Below are 23,265 nucleotides of genomic sequence, written 5' to 3'. Positions count from 1 at the left end.
TGTAAGCTTGTGTATAGTCATACTTTGTAACATCATTTATTTAACGAATTGGGCACCTTGTTACAATTGTCCCAATGCGCTGCTTAGCAACACTGTTGCAGAATGCTCTGACAGGCGGCAGAACAGTGTCGTTTTTTTGTCCACGGCACACAGCAATGTGCTTCGGTTGAGCGCTGTGATTGGTTAAACGACACATCTAGTCAGGAAGCTAGTCCAATCAGCGTCAACATCGATTACGAGCCCGTTGAGGAATACAACGGTTGTGTGAGACATGTAACCGAGAGCAGGAGCTTCACCACAGGGGGAGCCCCTTCCGCACCGCAGCTAAAGCATCATCGCTGTGGCCAACTGAAAGCAAAGGGACGAGAGAAATGCAGAGGGATGTAAAATGGCAGAGCTACAAATGCTACTAGAGGAAGAAATTCCGGCCGGCAAACGAGCGCTCGTGGAAAGCTATCAAAATCTGTCGAGGGTCGCGGAGTACTGCGAAAACAACTATGTACAGGTGAGGACGAATAGCTTAGTTGAAATTGTGGATTCCGGTGGGATATTTGTCGGGTTTGCTGTGGTAGTTGTGGGAGTGGGTGACGCCGGGGACAGGAAACGTTGCCTTAGAGAGAGACCACCGACCGCTGTCTGTAACACCGATATGAAACTGACTTTTGTGGATATTAATTAACAGCTGTATTCAAGTATTTCGAGCTGCTATTGTTCTTAACCACAGAGCGCACGATGTATTGTTTCAAGCCGTGATTGTGCTGCTTTTATAGCCCATCCACGAGTCTGTTCGATGTCAAATTACAAAGCTGTTTGGGGGATTCAGAGGGTGTGTCGTTGTTATGACCGAAGGCTGGTCAGTGATTTTAGTTTTAAGCAAATCCATGATCCTACACAATAGTTCAGGTCCCTCAGCCTATATTTTGTGTTGCCTGACAAGGCCACCGAACGGTGTTACTATCGGGGTCTGAGCCGTGACTGAAAAGCTGATCGCCTCGGTCGTAGCGGTTTTCATCAATCTTTTTATCAGTGATTGTAGCTCGCTTCATCTCGTCCGTCTTGTTCTCGTTGCAACCCTCAACAGTGCTCAGATAGTCTCACTCTGTCTATCAATTGAAGAGGTAAAAAAATCGTTAAAATACGGCATTAAACGGTGGCATACGATACTGACGAAATTATAGGCATGGAAACTGCATTGTAAATGGCCTATGCAGTGTTGTCTGAATATTAAACGTGAAATATTATATTTTATACTACATGTTTTTTTTTGCTAGACTTGTCTTGTTATCTGCAATGGACACTATATTCTGACTAATTAATAGCGTCAGGTAAATGAGCAGGGTGCGTGTGTGGTCCCGTGCCCGAAACTTGAAAGCGTGGCTGGGTTCGCTGATGTGTCTCCCTTGGTGGGAGCAGCACGCGAGCCGTTGTGTGAATGGAGCGGGCTTAGGCTCGAGCCTTCAGCAGTTTCCACCCCTTTGTGCTCGCGCGTGGGGGCTGCGGATGTGACCCTTTGATGTCTGGTGACTCACTGCCAGACAGTTCACACTGAAACACGTCCATGTTGGCGCATGGGACTCATGGCTTATTAGGGAATCGTACACACGCTATAAGTTACCGGTCTGGGAACGGAGGGTACGGATCTGAAATGAACAGTTTGTGTCCAACGTCCTGTTTACTCAAATATCTTCACGACTGAATTCGAGCTCACATTCGTGTTCTGTGCTGTACACAGCTTGCTCCTATTGAGTGTTGCTGAGGTAGCATCTCCACTGTGACTAAAGGATACGTGTTCTGTGAGCAAGAACGGAGTACATCTGCACCGCGTCTCTGACGCCACATTTCCTATCAGAACCATTTTCTGCGCGTCTGTTCCAAGAGGAATGGATGTAACAGCCGCAATCTGGAATGTTACCGTCGATCGCATTGTTTTACCATTCTGTTTCGTTTAGGAGCACCTGGCTGAATCAGGAATCGTGCTAAATCGTAAAAGGGGAGGTGGGCTTAGTCAGGAAGGGTTAAACAGTCAAAGGTGGAGAAACAACGTGGTGCTAAAACCCTTCATCATTACTTTCATCACTAAATCACTATAATATCACCATCACTGATATTTTACTTAAAATCATTATTATATCATCATATCACTGTTATACCACTAACCATTAACAGTCACTGTACACTCTGCCCTCCTCCCCACACACACACACACACACACACTTCAGGAACACGGGTTATGTGCTCTGTGAAGTGTCCTCAACTAAGTTCAACGAGAAAAAAGCTCAATCTCTTCCCTCAACATCCCCCCCCCCACACACACACACAGTCATGGCTAAGTGGGTTTAATTGAGCAGGTAATTGTCACCATAATCTCATCATGTTCAGACAAGTGTCCAAATCAGCTGCTGAGTTGAGATCACATTATCCCAGGTCACATTATCCCAGGTCACATTATCCCAGGTCACATTATCCCAGGTCACATTATCCCAGGTCGCTGAACGCATCACGACAAACCTGTCATGCTGCCACATCAAATCAAACATCATGTGTACGAGCAAGGTCACAGATGACTTCGCAGTTGCCCGTTGATCGACACCTATAACCAACCTGAACCCTCATGGTAAAACGCTGAAAGAGAACCTGTTAGAACCCTGGGGAGGAGCAGTTCGGTGAGGAGAACCTGTTAGAACCCTGGGGAGGGAGGAGCAGTTCAGGGAGGGTTCCCCTCCTCCCGACACGGACTAGAGGCTGGGTTCTACTATACAGTAGAGATGAGAGGCTGGGTTCTACTATACAGTAGAGATGAGAGGCTGGGTTCTACTATACAGTAGAGATGAGAGGCTGGGTTCTACTATACAGTAGAGATGAGAGGCTGCGTTCGACTATACAGTAGAGATGAGAGGCTGCGTTCTACTATACAGTAGAGATGAGAGGCTGGGTTCTACTATACAGTAGAGATGAGAGGCTGGGTTCTACTATACAGTAGAGATGAGAGGCTGGGTTCTACTATACAGTAGAGATGAGAGGCTGCGTTCTACTATACAGTAGAGATGAGAGGCTGAGTTCTACTATACAGTAGAGATGAGAGGCTGCGTTCGACTATACAGTAGAGATGAGAGGCTGGGTTCTACTATACAGTAGAGATGAGAGGCTGGGTTCTACTATACAGTAGAGATGAGAGGCTGGGTTCTACTATACAGTAGAGATGAGAGGCTGGGTTCGACTATACAGTAGAGATGAGAGGCTGCGTTCGACTATACAGTAGAGATGAGAGGCTGCGTTCTACTATACAGTAGAGATGAGAGGCTGGATTCTACTATACAGTAGAGATGAGAGGCTGCGTTCTACTATACAGTAGAGATGAGAGGCTGGGTTCTACTATACAGTAGAGATGAGAGGCTGCGTTCGACTATACAGTAGAGATGAGAGGCTGCGTTCTACTATACAGTAGAGATGAGAGGCTGGGTTCTACTATACAGTAGAGATAAGAGGCTGCGTTCTACTATACAGTAGAGATGAGAGGCTGGGTTCTACTATACAGTAGAGATGAGAGGCTGGGTTCTACTATACAGTAGAGATGAGAGGCTGGGTTCGACTATACAGTAGAGATGAGAGGCTGCGTTCGACTATACAGTAGAGATGAGAGGCTGCGTTCTACTATACAGTAGAGATGAGAGGCTGCGTTCTACTATACAGTAGAGATGAGAGGCTGCGTTCGACTATACAGTAGAGATGAGAGGCTGCGTTCGACTATACAGTAGAGATGAGAGGCTGCGTTCTACTATACAGTAGAGATGAGAGGCTGGGCTCTACTATACAGTAGAGATGAGAAGCTGCGTTTAGTAGAGATGAGAGGCTGCGTTCTACTATACAGTAGAGATGAGAGGCTGCGTTCTTCTATACAGTAGAGATGAGAGGCTGCGTTCGACTATACAGTAGAGATGAGAGGCTGCGTTCTACTATACAGTAGAGATGAGAGGCTGCGTTCTTCTATACAGTAGAGATGAGAGGCTGCGTTCGACTATACAGTAGAGATGAGAGGCTGCGTTCTACTATACAGTAGAGATGAGAGGCTGCGTTCTACTATACAGTAGAGATGAGAAGCTGCGTTCTACTATACAGTAGAGAATGCGTAACATTGTGAATGGGTGAAGACACCAATGTTCAGAGGTCTGACAACAGCAGGGTCAGTTTTGGCTGTGGTTAGCTGTGGCTGTGGCTTCCTGTTGGTGTGTGTGTAAATGCGTGTGTGTGTGTGTGTGTGTGTGAATGCGTGTGTGTGTGTGTGTGGGAATGCGTGTGTGTGTGTCAGCACGGCTTTGGTAGATTGTGGTTTTGGGTGCCATTCAAATAGACCTTTGAACAGGAAAAGCAGATGCCCTGATTTGCGTACATGCATCTGGATCCTCCACACATTTTTACACATGCAGGCGTGCGTGCGCGTGCGTGTATGTATGTACATGTGTGTGTGTATGCACACGTGTGTGACTGTGTGTACGCCCGTGTGTGTGTGTGTGTGGAGGACAGATGGCCGCACTAGTGGGGAGGAACCGCTCCTATGGAATTTCCCAGCATTCCCGGAGGCAACCATCTCACCATGCACCTGTTCCTCTTCACCAATGGGGTGACAGTGTGAATTCCTGTCTCTTCCTGTTCCCCTGTTGCTGTCTGCCTAGGTCACCAAGGCCAGGCGTTACCATGGAGACCAGTACACGGGCACACACACACACACAGTTAGCATGGACCATTGCTATTTATAGAAAATCGGTGTTTTGGTTTTTCCTGTAGCAGACCGGAAGGGTACGCGTGTGTGTGTGTGGTGTCACTGAGTGTGTGTTTTGTAGGGGTGTAACAATATATCGTGGAACAATATATCTCGATACAAAAATTTAACAATATGTATTGTAGAGTTAAGCCAATATTTCTACAATATGACGTCCGTTTGATGCTATTGGTTGAGCTACCAGCACGCAACCTACTTTGCACCTGCATCATGCGTTAACTAAATTGTATGTACAACAAAGAAAATTATTGAAAATGTTTAATGTTTTGGAAATAAATCTGTTAATTGAATTTCAGTTTCATATAAAAAAAATATATATATGGTGATACATATTGTATCGTACACCCAGTATCGTGATACATATTGCATCGTGAGCTGAGTGTATCGCTACACCCCTAGTGTTTTGACTTCTTTTTCTCTTCTCTCCCTCTCTTCCTCTTCTATCTTTACCCCACTCCTCCCACCACCCCTCTCTCTCCTCTTCTCCCACTATCTCTCTCCCTCCATCATCCCCCCATCTCACCCCCTTCCTCTCCTCCATCATCCCCTCACTCCATCTACCTACCTCCCCTCTGTTTGCCTCTCTCTGTCTCTCTCTCTCTCTCCCCAGGCTCAGGACAAGAGGAAGGCCCTGGAGGAGACCAAGGCGTATACCACCCAGTCCCTGGCCAGCGTGGCCTACCAGATCAACGCCCTGGCCAACAACGTGCTGCAGCTGCTGGACATCCAGGCCTCGCAGCTCCGACGCATGGAGTCCTCCATCAACCACATCTCCCAGGTACACACACACCTGGACACACACACACCTGGACACACACACACCTGGACACACACACACCTGGACACACACACACACACCAGGAGTCCTCCATCAACCATATCTCCCAGGGAGAGGCAGACAGAGGAGACAGGGAGATAGAGGAGACAGAGAGACAGAGAGAGAGAGGAGACAGAGGAGACAGAGGAGACAGGGAGACAGAGGAGACAGAGGAGACAGGGAGACAGAGGAGACAGAGGAGACAGAGAGACAGAGAGACAGAGGAGACAGAGAGACAGAGAGACAGAGAGACAGAGAGACAGAGAGACAGAGAGACAGAGGAGACAGAGAGACAGAGGAGACAGAGGAGACAGGGAGACAGAGGAGACAGAGGAGACAGAGGAGACAGAGGAGACAGAGGAGACAGAGAGACAGAGGAGACAGAGAGACAGAGAGACAGAGGAGACAGAGGAGACAGAGGAGACAGAGGAGACAGGGAGACAGAGGAGACAGAGGAGACAGAGAGACAGAGGAGACAGGGAGACAGAGGAGACAGGGAGACAGAGGAGACAGGGAGACAGAGGAGACAGAGGAGACAGAGGAGACAGAGGAGACAGAGAGACAGAGGAGACAGAGAGACAGAGAGACAGAGGAGACAGAGGAGACAGAGAGACAGAGAGAGAGAGGAGACAGAGGAGACAGAGGAGACAGGGAGACAGAGGAGACAGAGGAGACAGGGAGACAGAGGAGACAGAGGAGACAGAGAGACAGAGAGACAGAGGAGACAGAGAGACAGAGAGACAGAGAGACAGAGAGACAGAGAGACAGAGGAGACAGAGGAGACAGGGAGACAGAGGAGACAGAGGAGACAGAGGAGACAGAGGAGACAGAGAGACAGAGGAGACAGAGAGACAGAGAGACAGAGGAGACAGAGGAGACAGAGGAGACAGAGGAGACAGGGAGACAGAGGAGACAGAGGAGACAGAGGAGACAGGGAGACAGAGGAGACAGGGAGACAGAGGAGACAGAGGAGACAGAGAGAGAGAGGGACAGAGAGACAGAGAGACAGAGAGACAGAGGAGAGAGGAGACAGAGAGACAGAGAGACAGAGGAGAGAGGAGACAGAGAGACAGAGGAGACAGAGGAGACAGGGAGACAGAGGAGACAGAGAGACAGAGGAGACAGGGAGACAGAGGAGACAGAGGAGACAGAGAGAGAGAGGGACAGAGAGACAGAGAGACAGAGAGACAGAGGAGAGAGGAGAGAGGAGACAGAGAGACAGAGGAGACAGAGGAGACAGAGAGACAGAGGAGACAGAGAGACAGAGGAGACAGAGAGACAGAGGAGACAGAGAGAGAGAGGGACAGAGAGAGAGACCCAGAGGAGACAGAGGAGAGAGAGAGAGAGGAGACAGAGGAGACAGAGAGAGAGAGAGAGGGAGAGACCCAGAGGAGACAGAGTTTCGCTCTGAGAGGGTACACAGTGTGTGTAGCCTGAGGCCAGACTGCTAACATCTAGAACACCAACTGCTTTATGACGTAAACAGTTGTTGAGAGATATATATTTTTATTTGTTTGCCTTTCATCACTTATCTCTCTCCCCCCTCTTCCTCTCCTACTCCCTTCCTCTCTCCTGTCTCTCTCTCCCACTCCTTTCCTCTCTCCTCCGTGTCTCTCTCTCGCACTCCCCAACTTTCTCTCTTCTCTCTGGCCCTCCAGCCCTATCTCTGACAGGAAGTAGAAGGAAGGGTCCTGAAAGTGAGGCTGGGTGTGTCCGCGTAGTTTCCTGTCCAAAAATAAACTCAGTTCTTTATTTACGCCTTTTAACAACAATATAAGAGCAGCTGCCACTGGGTGGTCTCTCTGAGGTCCTCTTCTGGTCAGGCTGGTCTCTCTGAGGTCCTCTTCTGGTCAGGCTGGTCTCTCTCAGGTCCTCTTCTGGTCAGGCAGGTCTTTCTGAGGTCCTCTTCTGGTCAGGCTGGTCTCTCTCAGGTCCTCTTCTGGTCAGGCAGGTCTTTCTGAGGTCCTCTTCTGGACAGGCTGGTCTCTCTGAGGTCCTCTTCTGGACAGGCTGGTCTCTCTGAGGTCCTTTTCTGGTCAGCCTGGTCTCTCTGAGGTCCTTTGTCTCCACTCTTGTGTATCTCGCTTTCTTTTTCTCCCAACTGTCTTCTTTATCTGTTGTGACTGTACTAGAACTCCTTGTCTCATTTCTATGTCCCTCCCCCTCCCTGTCCTCTGACTGAATGGGATGACTGTGGAGTTAGAAGAACAGTGATTGAAGTGTGACCTCATCAGCACACATCATTCCTCTCAATTGCTGCTCTAATTCTTTGGTTCTCGTGCAGACAGATACTCACACGCACACACACTCCAATGCACGCACACACACACACTCACCACACACACATGTACACACACTGTGATGATGAGTGACAGGGCTGATGTGGGACTTGAGCCGCTATCCTCCTGGAGGGAGCTCCAATCTCAGGCTTTAGCTCAGCGGGTTAGGTCCTGCTGAGAGGAGAAGTTTAACCACCACAAAGGTCCTCAGATTACATGCTCACTTGCTCAAGTCCAAAAGTTGTTTTCTGTTTCTCTCGTTCTCTATAACTCTTTCTCAATGCTCTCGACTTTTTCCTGTCTTTCTGTCTTCTGTCTTCTGTCTCTCTCTCCTCTCTCCTCTCTCCTCTCTCCTCTCTCCTCTCTCCTCTCTCCTCTCTCCTCTCTCTCTCTCTCCCTCCAGACCGTGGACATCCACAAGGAGAAAGTTGCTAGGCGGGAGATTGGCATCCTGACCACCAACAAGAACACGTCACGCACACACAAGATCATCGCCCCCGGCAACATGGAGCGTCCTGTGCGATACATCAGGAAGCCCATCGACTACACACTGCTGGACGACGTGGGGCACGGTGTCAAAGTAAGAGCTCCTACCAGGGGAGAGGGGAGGGGAGCGGAGGAGGAGGAGATGAGATGGGGAGAGGAGAGTGGAGGGAGAGGAGAAGGGGAGGAGGAGGAGAGGGCAGGAGGGGGGAGGGGAGGGGAGGGAGGGAGAGGGGAGGGGAGGGGAGAGGAGTGGAGAGGAGTCAGGTCATTCATGGTCAAAACTCGGCCAGTCCAAGATCCATAGGAGGTCCTCAGTTGGTAGTTGAGAGAGAGAAAGGGAGGGAGAGAGAGAGAGACGGAGGATGGACAGAATGGGGGGAGAACAGAAAGACACAGTGAAATCTGGGCCAAGTGTTGACACCATCCAACCCCCCTGGTGAAAAGGATCTTTCAACTCTTTCCGGATCATTCTTCATCTTTTATTATGACTTCCCAGGATCCATCCAGCCATCCTCCCTCCCCCTCCTTCTCTTCCTCTCTCTCTCCCTCCCCCTCCTTCTCTTCCTCTCTCTCTCCCTCCCTCCCCCTCCTTCTCTTCCTCTCTCTCTCTCTCCCTCCCTCCCCCTCCTTCTCTTCCTCTCTCTCTCTCTCCCTCCCTCCCCCTCCTTCTCTTCCTCTCTCTCTCTCTCCCTCCCTCCCCCTCCTTCTCTTCCTCTCTCTCTCTCTCCCTCCCTCCCCCTCCTTCTCTTCCTCTCTCTCTCCCTCCCTCCCCCTCCTTCTCTTCCTCTCTCTCTCCCTCCCTCCTCCTGTCTTCCTCCCTCCATGCTGTATGTGTAGTAGTGTGTGTGTGTGTGTGTGTGTGTGGACAGCTCATTATCCCCGTTCTCTCAGGCCCTGGGGGGGGGGGCATCCCAAAACCATGACAACCTCCTCCTCCCCCTGGACTCCCTGTCACCATGGCGACCCCCCAGGCACCTATCAGCCTGACGGGCCATTGCCATGGAGATAACCCTTATGGACAGTCTCCACAGATAGCCAGTTTCCAGTGTTTTAACCAATAAGAACGATCAGTTCTTACAATCTCGACCAATAACTTCACATGTTAGTTCTAACTCTGTCTCAATGTGTCATTAACCAACCGTATCATGTGATGCTGACCTTCTAACCAATGAGCATGTGTGTTTGTCTCTCCTCTCTCTCTGCCGCCAGTGGCTTAAAGCCAAGGTAGGAACATCTCTTCCTGCTTCCCAGCATGCACTGGGCCTCCACATGACCACACACACAGAGCACACACACACACTCAGATGAGCCCCACTCAGCGGTCTGATGTTGTGTCTCCTCCTGCAGCAGCAGGGAAACAGCCAGGCAGGCCGGGGGGCAGGGACCCTGTCCAGAACCAGCCCCCCCACACAGAAGCCCCCCAGCCCCCCGCTGGCAGGACGGGGCACCCTGGGGTACGAGCACACACACACAGTCACACACACACAGTCACACACACACAGTCACATACACTCACTCACCCACACAGATATGTATCGATACAGCTCAATAGTCAACCTAAAACGTTCTAATGTAAGTTTTGCTGTGTGTGTGTGTGTGTGTACTGTGTGTGTGTGTGTGTGTGTACTGTGTGTGTGTGTGTACTGTGTGTGTGTGTGTGTGTTCCCCAGACGTAACACCCCCTACAAGACCCTGGAGCCGGTGAAGCCTCCTGTGGTTCCTAACGACTACATGACCAGCCCTGCTCGTCTGGGCAGCCAGCACAGCCCTGCCCGCACTGCCTCCCTCAACCAGAGACCACGCACACACAGGTACTCACACACACACACACACACACAGGTACTCACACACACACAGGGACACACAGGGACACACACACACATGCAGGTACACAACAGCACAGCCCCACATGCACTAAACATGTATAATGTGTGTGGTGTTAAATGTTCTGCAACTTGTACATCATGTATCCCGCCTCTCTCTCTCTCCCCAGTGGCAGCAGTGGGGGTAGTGGCGGCAGGGAGAACAGCGGAGGCAGCAACAACGTGGGTGTTCCTCTGGCTGTTCCCACCCCCTCCCCTCCCAGCCTGGGAGCAGGTGAGACACCCCACACACGCTTCCTCTCCTCCTCTCTTTCTTTCATCCTCCTCTCCTCCTCTCACCCCTCCTCTCCTCCTCTCACCCATCCTCTCCTTCTCTCACCCCTCTCCTCCTCTCACCCCTCTCTCCTCTCCTCCTCTCACCCCCCTCTCCTCGTCTCACCCCCCTCCCCTCTCCTCCTCTCACCCCTCTCTCCTCTCCTCCTCTCACCCCCCTCTCCTCTCCTCCTCTCACCCCCCTCTCCTCGTCTCACCCCCCTCTCCTCTCCTCCTCTCACCCCCTCTCTTCTCCTTGTCTCACCCCCCTCTCCTCGTCTCACCCCCCTCTCCTCTCCTCCTCCCACCCCCCTCTCCTCCTCTCACCCCCCTCTCCTCCTCTCACCCCTCTCCTCCTCTCACCCCCTCTCCTCTCCTCTGTCCTGCAGCAGTGACGGCAGGTGTTCCCCAGGGTCCTGGTCTCGGTCCTGTCCCCATGTCCCAGTTCGGCACCATCTCCCGTCAAGTCTCCCGCCACAACTCCACCACAAGCTCCGCCTCCATGGTTAGCGCCACGGGAACCTACCGCCGGGCGCCCTCCGGCTCCGCCCACTTCTCCGTCTCCCAGCAACCACCGCATCTCAACGGAGGCCCCGCCTACCCCCAGAACACAGGTAACAGACCACGCCCCTCTCTGCAGTGTGTGTGTGTCAGCATGCTAGCTGCTCTGTCTGTTGATGCTCTGCGGAAGAAGCCTCCTGCTCTATTGACTCTGTCTCTCCCCTCTCCCTCCCTCTGTACCTCCCTACCTCTCTTCCTCTCTCCCCTTCCCCTCTCCTCTCCCTACCCTCCCTTCCTTTCTCTCCCCTTCCCCTCTGTCTCTCCTCTCCCTACCCTCTCTACCTCTCTCTCCCCTTCCCCTCTTCCTCTCTCTCCCCTTCCCCTTCCCCTCTTCCTCTCTCTCCCCTTCCCCTTCCCCTCTTCCTCTCTCTCCCCTTCCCCTTCCCCTCTTCCTCTCTCTCCCCTTCCCCTTCCCCTCTTCCTCTCTCTCCCCTTCCCCTTCCCCTCTTCCTCTCTCTCCCCTTCCCCTCTCCTCTCCCTACCCTCTCTTCCTCTCTCTCCCCTTCCCCTCTCCAATCTCTATCCATCCCTCTCTTCTTCCTCTTTCTTGTTTTGTCTCTGTCTCTGTCCTGCTTGTGTGTGTGTGTGTCCAGTGGCTATAGCTCCTCCTCCTCCTATGGTCCAGCTGACTCCACAGATCCCCCTGACTGGCTTTGCAGCCAGAGTCCAGGAGACCAGTAAGTACCACACACACACACACACACACACACACACACCACACCACACACACACACACACACACACACCACACACACCCACACACACACACACACCACACACCACACACCACACACACACACACACACCACACACACCCACACACACACACCACACACCACACACCACACACACACACACACACCACACCACACACACACACACACACACACACACACCACACACACACACACACACACACCACACACCACACACCACACACCACACACACACACACACACCACACACACACACACCACACACACACCACACACACACAAGCGCACCAGGTCTTTCCTGTGCTACACCTTGCTGACGCTAGTGTGCTCCGTCTGTCTGTTGCCATGGCTATAGCTAGTGGTCAGTGTTCTACCTGGTCTGATCACATGACCTAGTGTGGTGAGAACACAACTGAGCACTCTCTCTCTCACACACACTGTCTCACACACATATACACATACACTCTCACACGCACTCTTACCCACACCTTCAGAAACACACACTCTCTCACACACACACACACACACACACAGTGTGTTCCTCCAGCCCTCAGTGTGTGAGCTAAGGGGAGAGGACAGGGAGGGTCAGCCAGAGTCTCCCCAGCCGTACTCTCCTCCTCCTGAGCCCAGCTCTCCCTCTGCCTGCCTCACAGCCCTGGAGCTCCACTGCTCTCTGGTGGACAAACACAGCACTGCAGCTGGTACTGGCCAGCGAGGACCACGGAGGGAGGCAGACAGACAGACGGGAAGGCAGGCAGACAGACAGGCAGACAGGCAGGCAGTCAGGAAGGCAGATTGACAGACTGACTGAAAGGCAGACAGACGGGAAGGCAGGCAGAATAGATAAATAGTAAAAAGATGGACGATCATTCAGAATTCTAACCCCGGTCTGACCCCCCTCCCCCAGTAACAGACAGCCCGGGCCCTCCTCCCCCGCCCCCCCCGGAGGACGTGGCCCTGTTTGAGGAGCCCTCGCCGCCCCCCCCTCCACCCCCCGTGGACTATGAGGAGGACGAGGCTCCTGTGTTGCACTACAACGACCCCTACGCCGAGGAAGACGAGGCGTCTGTGGTGAACTACAACGACCCCTACGCAGACACCCACCCCCAGTGGGCGCCCAAGACCTACGTAGAGAAGGGTGAGAGCCCCCCCTGACCTCTGACCCCCTCTGCCCCGTGGAGCCAGTCTGTAGACCCTCTCCCCTTTATCTCTTCTTCACCTCTTCTTCTCTCCCATTATCTCCTCTCTCTTCCTCCTCTCGCTTCATCTATTCTTCTCTCCCTCCTCTTGCTTTTTAAACTTTCTTCCTCTGTATAATTTTTTTGATCACTGTATTTTACTCCCCTTCTCTTCATTCAACCTCCCCCCCCTCTCTCTCCCCCCCCCTCTCCTCTCTCCCCCCTCTCTCCCCCCCTCTCTCCTCCCTCTCCCCCCCTCTCTCCTCCCTCTCTCCCCCCCTCTCCCTTCCCTCACTCTCTCCTCCCCCCTCCCTCTCCCCACCTCTCCTCCCTCTCCCCCCTCTCTCCTCCCTCTCTCCTCCCTCTCTCCCCCCCTCTCCCTCTCCCTCACTCTCTCCTCCCCCCTCTCTCCCCCCTCTCTCCTCCCTCTCTCTCCCCCCCCTCTCTCCTCCCCTCTCCTCTCTCTCCCCCCCCTAGTGGTGGCCATCTACGACTACTCCAAGGACAAGGAGGATGAGCTGTCCTTCATGGAGGGTGCCATCATCTACATCATCAAGAAGAATGATGACGGCTGGTACGAGGGCGTGTCCCACGGCGTGACGGGCCTCTTCCCCGGGAACTACGTCGAGTCCATCATGCACTACGCCGACTAGCCCCGCCCCCGCCGACTAGCCCCGCCCCCGCCGACTAGCCCCGCCCCCGCCGACTTGCCCCGCCCCCCGTGACTAGCCCCGTCCCTGCCATCAGCACTGTGGAGCATAAACATTTGATGAGGCTGAGCTGGTCCTGAGGGGTGTTGGCTGAGGTGTGTGTGGGGGGGCGGTGGTAACTAAGGAGTTACATGAGTGTAGAATGCATATAAAAAGATTTGAGAGTTGAAATGTGTATTCCTGGTGAAGCTTCCTGTTTTCGTTGTATAGATTGTACATACCGTGCCGTGACACGCTGCCTGACTGTCTGTCATTGGTGTTCATACTTGTCAGTCTCCATCAGTGTCCTCTGATTGGTCTGTTTTAATCAACGTGAAGCCATGATTGGATAGTTTTGCGACATTTTCTTTTTATATACTCTCATTTTATTTATATATTTTGGAGTGCCATTTTGTACTGCCCTAAGTTTGGCCAACTGTGACTCAATGAGAGATTTTACGATGTTAAAAAGAAATTCTATATTCTGTCATGATTGTTTTTCTGTGTTGTCTGCCCACTGGACTGCTCCTACCTGAAGGGCAGCAGATGTAGAGACTGATGATCCATCACAGCGGTCTGTTGTTTGTCCTCGTGCTATGGGGCATAGCTGAACCTGGCCTGCTGTTGCCATGACAACCTGGCCCGCTGCTGCCATGACAACCCCCCACCACCATAGCACGTTACCGTTGTTACAGTGCAAGCTCCGCCTCCTGTGTGGTGGACTCGTCCTGGTGAATGTAGCTCCGCCCCTGCAGACCATGTGACCTCTGTACAGGATCTCCTGCCCTGGTGGGTCTCCATGACAACTCGGTACCACACCTGAAGGAGTAACGTTGTGTGTTCGTAGAGCGTCCTACGTAACACGGACGTGACGTAACACGACACAGTGCCTCGTGGGACCTGTAGTGTTTCTCGTCAGCGAATCAGGTAGCGGGAGGGGAGGGGCTGCTCTACCTTGGACAACAACAACAAACAATGACAACATGACTGCTCTGACGCTACAGGGTGGGATGTATGATGCTGTACGTGTGGTGTTGGATGTAAGGTGTTGGATGTAGGGGTTAGGTCACGATCACAGACGGCTGACAGCCTGAAAAACTCCAATCTTCATTCAGTATTTTACTACTGCTGAACACACACACACTGTCTGAACACACACACACTGTCTAAACACACACACACTGTATAAACACACACGCACAACTTCCAACTATTGATTGTACTTTTTCATCAAAGGTCTTTCTTTTTGGTGTGACAGAAAGAAAAAGAATAACAGGTTTCCCAGCTTCTGGACTGTTCAACGTGAGGATCCAAACGAGATTCATCTCCGTGTACAGCTCCAATGTTTATATGGTTTCCTAGCAACATGGTTTCCTAGCAACATGGGAGAACCGCTCACATGTAGAACGTTGTTGTTTACCTGCAGCGCCTCGCCGCTCCGTCTCTCCTTTCTGTTTCTTCTTGAACGGAACTTGAACGGTGATGTGTACTTGTGTGGAGGAGAGCAGAGCCCAGCTCCTCTCCAGGTGTGGAGGAGAGCAGAGCCCAGCTTCTCTACAGGTGTGGAGGAGAGCAGAGCCCTGCTCCTCTCCAGGTGTGGAGGAGAGCAGAGCCCAGCTTCTCTACAGGTGTGGAGGAGAGCAGAGCCCAGCTCCTCTCCAGGTGTGGAGGAGAGCAGAGCCCAGCTCCTCTCCAGGTGTGGAGGAGAGCAGAGCCCAGCTTCTCTACAGGTGTGGAGGAGAGCAGAGCCCAGCTCCTCTCCAGGTGTGGAGGAGAGCAGAGCCCAGCTTCTCTCCAGGTGTGGAGGAGAGCAGAGCCCAGCTCCTCTCCAGGTGTGGAGGAGAGCAGAGCCCAGCTTCTCTACAGGTGTGGAGGAGAGCAGAGCCCAGCTCCTCTCCAGGTGTGGAGGAGAGCAGAGCCCAGCTTCTCTACAGGTGTGGAGGAGAGCAGAGCCCAGCTCCTCTCCAGGTGTGCTCATACGACCATGTGCTCATTGACATGTATGTACAGGCCTTTTTGTAATAAACAGCTCGTCAAAACTACACTTGTCTGGTTGACGGGGGCAGGGAGTGGCTGGAAGAGGCGGACTGGATTGTATGAGGGACACCACAATCAATACAGAGGGGAGGGGGGAGAGTGGAGGGGAGGGGGGAGATGAGAGGGGAGGGGGGAGAGGGGAGATCAGAGTGAAGGGAGGAGATGAGATCAGAGGGGAGAGGTGAGATCAGAGGGGAGATCAGAGGTTAGATGAGTGATCAGAGGGGAGATGAGAGATCAGAGGGGAGAGGTGAGATGAGAGATCAGAGGTTAGATGAGTGATCAGAGGACAGAGGTGAGATCAGAGGGGAGATATAAATCTACAAAACCAGGCCACTGAACCCCATGTTCACTGTTCCAGTTCAGTTTAATATCAGGCACAATGTTTCTGACTATGTACAGTGTGATTGTAATGACATGTGGTGCATTTTTTTAAGGTCTGGTGTAGAATGCATGTCAGGTTATCAAAACAGGTTAATCCGATACTACTTTCTGAATGCCATCCCCAGACAGGTATGTCCCCTCACCAGACCTGTCTGTCTGGCTGTTGGGTTGTTATTAGAACAGGGCTGATTTCCTGTAAATCCCACTTGCTTTTTTCATGTAAATGTAAAGTAAGAGGCAGGTGTGTTGAGCTAAAGTTTATGTAACAGGGCTTATAAATGCTGCATGTGTTCATTCTCCTGCTCGAGGTAGACAGAGGAAGACCGAGTTAAACACGTCTAACTGATCATAGCCCCGCCCCTGCCATCAGCACTGTGGAGCATAAACATTTGATGAGGCTGAGCTGGTCCTGAGGGGTGTTGGCTGAGGTGTGTGTGGGGGGGTGGTGGTAACTAAGGAGTTACATGAGTGTAGAATGCATATAAAAAGATTTGAGAGTTGAAATGTGTATTCCTGGTGAAGCTTCCTGTTTTCGTTGTATAGATTGTACATACCGTGCCGTGACACGCTGCCTGACTGTCTGTCATTGGTGTTCATACCTGTCAGTCTCCATCAGTGTCCTCTGATTGGTCTGTTTTAATCAACGTGAAGCCATGATTGGATAGTTTTGCAACATTTTCTTTTTATATACTCTCATTTTATTTATATATTTTGGAGTGCCATTTTGTACTGCCCTAAGTTTGGCCAACTGTGACTCAATGAGAGATTTTACGATGTGAAAAAGAAATTCTATATTCTGTCATGATTGTTTTTCTGTGTTGTCTGCCCACTGGACTGCTCCTACCTGTAGGGCAGCAGATGTAGAGACTGATGATCCATCACAGCGGTCTGTTGTTTGTCCTCGTGCTATGGGGCATAGCTGAACCTGGCCTGCTGTTGCCATGACAACCTGGCCCGCTGCTGCCATGACAACCCCCCACCACCATAGCACGTTACCGTTGTTACAGTGCAAGCTCCGCCTCCTGTGTGGTGGACTCGTCCTGGTGAATGTAGCTCCGCCCCTGCAGACCATGTGACCTCTGTACAGGATCTCCTGCCCTGGTGGGTCTCCATGACAACTCGGTACCACACCTGAAGGAGTAACGTTGTGTGTTCGTAGAGCGTCCTACGTAACACGGACGTGACGTAACACGACACAGTGCCTCGTGGGACCTGTAGTGTTTCTCGTCAGCGAATCAGGTAGCGGGAGGGGAGGGGCTGCTCTACCTTGGACAACAACAACAAACAATAACAACATGACTGCTCTGACGCTACAGGGTGGGATGTATGATGCTGTACGTGTGGTGTTGGATGTAAGGTGTTGGATGTAGGGGTTAGGTCACGATCACAGACGGCTGACAGCCTGAAAAACTCCAATCTTCATTCAGTATTTTACTACTGCTGAACACACACACACTGTCTGAACACACACACACTGTCTAAACACACACACACTGTATAAACACACACGCACAACTTCCAACTATTGATTGTACTTTTTCATCAAAGGTCTTTCTTTTTGGTGTGACAGAAAGAAAAAGAATAACAGGTTTCCCAGCTTCTGGACTGTTCAACGTGAGGATCCAAACGAGATTCATCTCCGTGTACAGCTCCAATGTTTATATGGTTTCCTAGCAACATGGTTTCCTAGCAACATGGGAGAACCGCTCACATGTAGAACGTTGTTGTTTACCTGCAGCGCCTCGCCGCTCCGTCTCTCCTTTCTGTTTCTTCTTGAACGGAACTTGAACGGTGATGTGTACTTGTGTGGAGGAGAGCAGAGCCCAGCTCCTCTCCAGGTGTGGAGGAGAGCAGAGCCCAGCTTCTCTCCAGGTGTGGAGGAGAGCAGAGCCCAGCTCCTCTCCAGGTGTGGAGGAGAGCAGAGCCCAGCTTCTCTCCAGGTGTGGAGGAGAGCAGAGCCCAGCTCCTCTCCAGGTGTGGAGGAGAGCAGAGCCCAGCTTCTCTCCAGGTGTGGAGGAGAGCAGAGCCCAGCTCCTCTCCAGGTGTGGAGGAGAGCAGAGCCCAGCTTCTCTACAGGTGTGGAGGAGAGCAGAGCCCAGCTCCTCTCCAGGTGTGGAGGAGAGCAGAGCCCAGCTTCTCTACAGGTGTGGAGGAGAGCAGAGCCCAGCTCCTCTCCAGGTGTGCTCATACGACCATGTGCTCATTGACATGTATGTACAGGCCTTTTTGTAATAAACAGCTCGTCAAAACTACACTTGTCTGGTTGACGGGGGCAGGGAGTGGCTGGAAGAGGCGGACTGGATTGTATGAGGGACACCACAATCAATACAGAGGGGAGGGGGGAGAGGGGAGGGGAGGGGGGAGATGAGAGGGGAGGGGGGAGAGGGGAGATGAGATCAGAGGGGAGAGGTGAGATGAGAGATCAGAGGTTAGATGAGTGATCAGAGGGGAGATGAGAGATCAGAGGGGAGATGAGAGATCAGAGGGGAGATGAGAGATCAGAGGGGAGATGAGAGATCAGAGGGGAGATGAGAGATCAGACGGGAGATGAGAGATCAGAGGGGAGATGAGTGATCAGAGGGGAGATGAGAGATCAGAGGGGAGATCAGAGGTTAGATGAGTGATCAGAGGGGAGATGAGAGATCAGAGGGGAGAGGTGAGATGAGAGATCAGAGGTTAGATGAGTGATCAGAGGACAGAGGTGAGATCAGAGGGGAGATATAAATCTACAAAACCAGGCCACTGAACCCCATGTTCACTGTTCCAGTTCAGTTTAATATCAGGCACAATGTTTCTGACTATGTACAGTGTGATTGTAATGACATGTGGTGCATTTTTTTAAGGTCTGGTGTAGAATGCATGTCAGGTTATCAAAACAGGTTCATCCGATACTACTTTCTGAATGCCATCCCCAGACAGGTATGTCCCCTCACCAGACCTGTCTGTCTGGCTGTAGGGTTGTTATTAGAACAGGGCTGATTTCCTGTAAATCCCACTTGCTTTTTTCATGTAAATGTAAAGTAAGAGGCAGGTGTGTTGAGCTAAAGTTTATGTAACAGGGCTTATAAATGCTGCATGTGTTCATTCTCCTGCTCGAGGTAGACAGAGGAAGACCGAGTTAAACACGTCTAACAGATCATAGCCCCGCCCCTGCCATCAGCACTGTGGAGCATAAACATTTGATGAGGCTGAGCTGGTCCTGAGGGGTGTTGGCTGAGGTGTGTGTGGGGGGGCGGTGGTAACTAAGGAGTTACATGAGTGTAGAATGCATATAAAAAGATTTGAGAGTTGAAATGTGTATTCCTGGTGAAGCTTCCTGTTTTCGTTGTATAGATTGTACATACCGTGCCGTGACACGCTGCCTGACTGTCTGTCATTGGTGTTCATACCTGTCAGTCTCCATCAGTGTCCTCTGATTGGTCTGTTTTAATCAACGTGGAGCCATGATTGGATAGTTTTGCAACATTTTCTTTTTATATACTATCATTTTATTTATATATTTTGGAGTGCCATTTTGTACTGCCCTAAGTTTGGCCAACTGTGACTCAATGAGAGATTTTACGATGTTAAAAAGAAATTCTATATTCTGTCATGATTGTTTTTCTGTGTTGTCTGCCCACTGGACTGCTCCTACCTGAAGGGCAGCAGATGTAGAGACTGATGATCCATCACAGCGGTCTGTTGTTTGTCCTCGTGCTATGGGGCATAGCTGAACCTGGCCTGCTGTTGCCATGACAACCTGGCCCGCTGCTGCCATGACAACCCCCCACCACCATAGCACGTTACCGTTGTTACAGTGCAAGCTCCGCCTCCTGTGTGGTGGACTCGTCCTGGTGAATGTAGCTCCGCCCCTGCAGACCATGTGACCTCTGTACAGGATCTCCTGCCCTGGTGGGTCTCCATGACAACTCGGTACCACACCTGAAGGAGTAACGTTGTGTGTTCGTAGAGCGTCCTACGTAACACGGACGTGACGTAACACGACACAGTGCCTCGTGGGACCTGTAGTGTTTCTCGTCAGCGAATCAGGTAGCGGGAGGGGAGGGGCTGCTCTACCTTGGACAACAACAACAAACAATAACAACATGACTGCTCTGACGCTACAGGGTGGGATGTATGATGCTGTACGTGTGGTGTTGGATGTAAGGTGTTGGATGTAGGGGTTAGGTCACGATCACAGACGGCTGACAGCCTGAAAAACTCCAATCTTCATTCAGTATTTTACTACTGCTGAACACACACACACTGTCTGAACACACACACTGTCTAAACACACACACACTGTATAAACACACACGCACAACTTCCAACTATTGATTGTACTTTTTCATCAAAGGTCTTTCTTTTTGGTGTGACAGAAAGAAAAAGAATAACAGGTTTCCCAGCTTCTGGACTGTTCAACGTGAGGATCCAAACGAGATTCATCTCCGTGTACAGCTCCAATGTTTATATGGTTTCCTAGCAACATGGTTTCCTAGCAACATGGGAGAACCGCTCACATGTAGAACGTTGTTGTTTACCTGCAGCGCCTCGCCGCTCCGTCTCTCCTTTCTGTTTCTTCTTGAACGGAACTTGAACGGTGATGTGTACCTGTGTGGAGGAGAGCAGAGCCCAGCTCCTCTCCAGGTGTGGAGGAGAGCAGAGCCCAGCTTCTCTCCAGGTGTGGAGGAGAGCAGAGCCCAGCTCCTCTCCAGGTGTGGAGGAGAGCAGAGCCCAGCTTCTCTACAGGTGTGGAGGAGAGCAGAGCCCAGCTCCTCTCCAGGTGTGGAGGAGAGCAGAGCCCAGCTTCTCTACAGGTGTGGAGGAGAGCAGAGCCCAGCTCCTCTCCAGGTGTGGAGGAGAGCAGAGCCCAGCTTCTCTACAGGTGTGGAGGAGAGCAGAGCCCAGCTCCTCTCCAGGTGTGGAGGAGAGCAGAGCCCAGCTTCTCTACAGGTGTGGAGGAGAGCAGAGCCCAGCTCCTCTCCAGGTGTGCTCATACGACCATGTGCTCATTGACATGTATGTACAGGCCTTTTTGTAATAAACAGCTCGTCAAAACTACACTTGTCTGGTTGACGGGGGCAGGGAGTGGCTGGAAGAGGCGGACTGGATTGTATGAGGGACACCACAATCAATACAGAGGGGAGGGGGGAGAGGGGAGGGGAGGGGAGGGGGGAGATGAGAGGGGAGGGGGGAGAGGGGAGATCAGAGGGGAGGGAGGAGATGAGATCAGAGGGGAGAGGTGAGATGAGAGATCAGAGGTTAGATGAGTGATCAGAGGGGAGATGAGAGATCAGAGGGGAGATGAGTGATCAGAGGGGAGATCAGAGATCAGAGGTTAGATGAGTGATCAGAGGGGAGATGAGAGATCAGAGGGGAGATCAGAGATCAGAGGTTAGATGAGTGATCAGAGGGGAGATGAGAGATCAGAGGTTAGATGAGTGATCAGAGGACAGAGGTGAGATCAGAGGGGAGATATAAATCTACAAAACCAGGCCACTGAACCCCATGTTCACTGTTCCAGTTCAGTTTAATATCAGGCACAATGTTTCTGACTATGTACAGTGTGATTGTAATGACATGTGGTGCATTTTTTTAAGGTCTGGTGTAGAATGCATGTCAGGTTATCAAAACAGGTTAATCCGATACTACTTTCTGAATGCCATCCCCAGACCTGTCTGTCCCCTCACCAGACCTGTCTGTCCCCTCACCAGACCTGTCTGTCTGGCTGTTGGGTTGTTATTAGAACAGGGCTGATTTCCTGTAAATCCCACTTTCTTTTTCCATGTAAATGTAAAGTAAGAGGCAGGTGTGTTGAGCTAAAGTTTATGTAACAGGGCTTATAAATGCTGCATGTCTTCATTCTCCTGCTCGAAGTAGACAGAGGAAGACCGAGTTAAACACGTCTAACTGATCATCTAACTTAAGGTAATTATTCTCAACATTTAATCTTATTCACAGTTTTTCGTAAATGTTTAATATGAATCAGACCTCAACTTCCAACCCTCCCCTATTTCTCCTTAACTGTATTTCAGACATGGACAAGATGAAGAAGCCACTTGACCAAGTTTTGTGTGAGTGTTATTATCATCCGGATGATGATGGTGAAGATAAAGATATCACATGGTCCATAAAGATATCATGGATCAACATTTCACAAAGGTCAACTCAAGAAGTTAGGTATCCATGAGTTCTGTAACTACTGTCTAAGTGAGACCTTGAAGCAGCAATGTCCGGTCTACAATCAGATCTTGGAGCAGTACCCACTGGACAAGGATCAGGCAGTCTCCAAGGTGTCACCACCTGAGGTAGGACGAGCACACAGTATCTCAACAGTTCATGTTGTATTTTCAGCCAACTCCTAACTTCACCTACCTACAAGGCATCATCAGAACTCATAACAGACCCTAAATGAGCTCATGCGATTAACAAAAGCATTTGCAATGAAACTAAGTGCTTAATGCATCAAGTTCATAGTAAGGAAAATAGGTTAGTCTCATTGTGTCCACCTGTGTCTTGTTTGGTTCTGTGTATTTTAGGTTCCTGTTTTGTGTCCAGTCTTTGTCTTGTCCTTACCCTTGTCATTGTGATTACCCTGTCTGTTCCTGTTTTAAGTAATAAGCCCTTTGTGTTGACGCCATGCTTGCCTACTCTCCTGCGCTTGTGCTTGAATCTGTATTTGTGTGAGATGACGACACCACAAGTCCCATCTGCCACTTTGTCCACACACCGAATCACCAGGGTGATCTCACACCTGAGCACCAGGGTGATCTCACACCTGAGCACCAGGGTGATCTCACACCTGAGCACCAGGGTCATCTCACACCTGAGCACCAGGGTCATCTCACACCTGAGCACCAGGGTGATCTCACACCTGAGCACCAGGGTGATCTCACACCTGAGCACCAGGGTGATCTCACACCTGAGCACCAGGGTCATCTCACACCTGAGCACCAGGGTCATCTCACACCTGAGCACCAGGGTGATCTCACACCTGAGCACCAGGGTGATCTCACACCTGAGCACCAGGGTGATCTCACACCTGAGCACCAGGGTGATCTCACACCTGAGCACCAGGGTGATCTCACACCTGAGCACCAGGGTCATCTCACACCTGAGCACCAGGGTCATCTCACACCTGAGCACCAGGGTGATCTCACACCTGAGCACCAGGGTGATCTCACACCTGAGCACCAGGGTGATCTCACACCTGAGCACCAGGGTGAT

General features: G+C 51.2%; 2 protein-coding genes across 9 annotated transcripts in view; both read left to right on the top strand.

Moving 5' to 3' along the window:
• Positions 1-281: 281 nt before the first annotated feature.
• Positions 282-14,210, top strand: LOC124472505 (abl interactor 1-like). Of its 8 annotated transcripts, none has more exons than XM_047027403.1 (11): positions 282-505; positions 5,388-5,555; positions 8,277-8,453; positions 9,569-9,583; positions 9,710-9,813; positions 10,030-10,170; positions 10,353-10,456; positions 10,884-11,108; positions 11,649-11,732; positions 12,679-12,909; positions 13,427-14,210. In XM_047027403.1, the coding sequence occupies exons 1-11, from the start codon at positions 389-391 to the stop codon at positions 13,600-13,602; spliced, it is 1,542 nt and encodes a 513-aa protein (XP_046883359.1). In that variant the 5' UTR covers positions 282-388; the 3' UTR covers positions 13,603-14,210. The 8 variants fall into 8 exon arrangements, with proteins under 8 accessions (XP_046883359.1, XP_046883360.1, XP_046883365.1 ...); XM_047027404.1 differs by having other exon boundaries at positions 9,707-9,813; positions 10,887-11,108; XM_047027402.1 differs by having other exon boundaries at positions 283-505; positions 9,707-9,813.
• Positions 14,211-21,840: 7,630 nt separating this feature from the next.
• LOC124472526 (caspase-8-like) overlaps positions 21,841-23,265 on the top strand; it is a 3,116-nt gene continuing 1,691 nt past the window's right edge. The window contains exons 1-2 of the mRNA XM_047027442.1: positions 21,841-21,966; positions 22,074-22,346. The gene's annotated coding sequence lies outside the window, so the exon portion shown is untranslated. The remainder of the gene's footprint in view (positions 21,967-22,073; positions 22,347-23,265) is intronic.

This window comes from Hypomesus transpacificus, chromosome 10, assembly GCF_021917145.1.
Source record: "Hypomesus transpacificus isolate Combined female chromosome 10, fHypTra1, whole genome shotgun sequence".
Classification (NCBI taxonomy): Eukaryota; Metazoa; Chordata; class Actinopteri; order Osmeriformes; family Osmeridae; genus Hypomesus; species Hypomesus transpacificus.
This window is presented reverse-complemented; position numbering and strand designations above follow the sequence as displayed.